This window comes from Acyrthosiphon pisum, chromosome A1, assembly GCF_005508785.2.
Source record: "Acyrthosiphon pisum isolate AL4f chromosome A1, pea_aphid_22Mar2018_4r6ur, whole genome shotgun sequence".
Classification (NCBI taxonomy): domain Eukaryota; kingdom Metazoa; phylum Arthropoda; class Insecta; order Hemiptera; family Aphididae; genus Acyrthosiphon; species Acyrthosiphon pisum.
In genome coordinates, this window is record NC_042494.1 from 20,884,515 (window position 1) to 20,886,055 (window position 1,541).

A 1,541-nucleotide genomic window follows, 5' to 3' on the forward strand; every position below is an offset into this window, starting at 1 on the left:
CGATTGAAACATTTTTTATTGGCATTTAAAGAAATACAAAAAACCAATAAAATTCGAAAATGTTTAATAGTCTATACTTAATTAACTTATAAAGATGAGTCAACATTTTTTTTAATTTTTAACATGTATGTACAGAAAATTTTTATATAAACATTTGGTTATTAGTTTATGAGTTACACCGAAGAAACAATATCAATTTGGCAAACATAAAAAACTATCTAAAAAGTTGGTAAATGAAACAACAATTAAAAACTTGATATTATTCTTTTTGTAAGAATAAGATATATTGATTAAACCCATCCCCTATGGTTTAAATGTTATGTTCATGACAATATTAAAATTTGAATAAAAGTGTTGGGAGCAATAACCAGTTATGTCTGGAAGTATTTGGTTTTTGTGCCCGGTAAAAAAAAAATGGATGTTTAAATAATGTTTTAACAGATACGTTCCGACATACCTGGTTATTGCACACAACAGAAATTTAAAAATCAGTTTTAATTATTTTATTTCAACACTATTTATTGGACATATTCAGTTTTTGCACTGATTGATAGAGATTTTTTTTCTGAATATTTCTTTATTAAAATATGATTTTTGAAAAAAATTTGGCCATACCTGATTATTACACCGGGTAGGTTATAGGTATATATTTTAGATAATATATAAAAGTAGAAAAAAAATATATTTATATTGTTATTTTAGTTATGTGAGAAAAATATTACCTAATTGTTTACAAAAGATAACAAACATTTACTTATGTTTAAGGTATATTTATTGATAAATACACCTTGCTTATGTTATTTATTTAAAACTATTTTTATTAAGATATTAATTATTATTGTTCTCATACCATATATTTTTATAATTTATTAAATGATTTATACTTTTTAGGGTTTTTTTGTGTTATGTATCTTAATGGCCATTCGATTGTGTATATTTAATAGCTCAATGATAACTGGTAAGTCAATTTCAAATATACACAATACCTACTTAGTTTTCTATTAAAAAAAACTACCTAATTTATTGGAAATCTTACTTTTTTTTTTTTATTTGTGTAGAAATAAGTATTGTTAGGTAAATTTTTTATCTAAATTTTTAAATACTAATGCTTGTAACCCCTAACTATTATATTGTGTACCTACCTAATGTACTATTATGTAATATATTGTACAACACACACTTGATGCTCTGAAATATTCTATGGAACCCAAAACTGATAAACACAAAATACAATTTAAGACCTAAAACTCATAGGCTGTTATTTATTTTTAAATTTAGAAATTTTCAAATAAAATTTGTTCTTGCCCAGAAATTATAACATTACAAAAAAACATATAGTTTTAATTACAAAACTGCTAAATACTAAATAAAAACTTAATTTTATCCAAAATAATTTAATCAATTAATTCAATATTTAAAAAAAGTAGAACATCTCTTATTATAATGAACCAAAAATACAGTGTTTTATCTATTTCAGATTCATCTTCAATAGTAAAAGCAACTTTTCAAAGTTTACTTTTATTATTCTTACTATGTTTGAT

The 1,541-nt window shown here is 22.2% G+C and overlaps 1 protein-coding gene across 2 annotated transcripts in view; it reads left to right on the forward strand.

Annotated features, from left to right (window-relative positions):
• Positions 1-896: 896 nt before the first annotated feature.
• Positions 897-1,541, forward strand: part of LOC100572639 — a 1,362-nt gene continuing 717 nt past the window's right edge. For both annotated transcript variants that reach the window (XM_016800849.2, XM_016800853.1), the window contains exons 1-2: positions 897-958; positions 1,478-1,541. In XM_016800849.2, coding sequence (XP_016656338.1) covers positions 916-958; positions 1,478-1,541 — 107 coding nt within the window. In that variant the 5' untranslated portion in view covers positions 897-915. The remainder of the gene's footprint in view (positions 959-1,477) is intronic.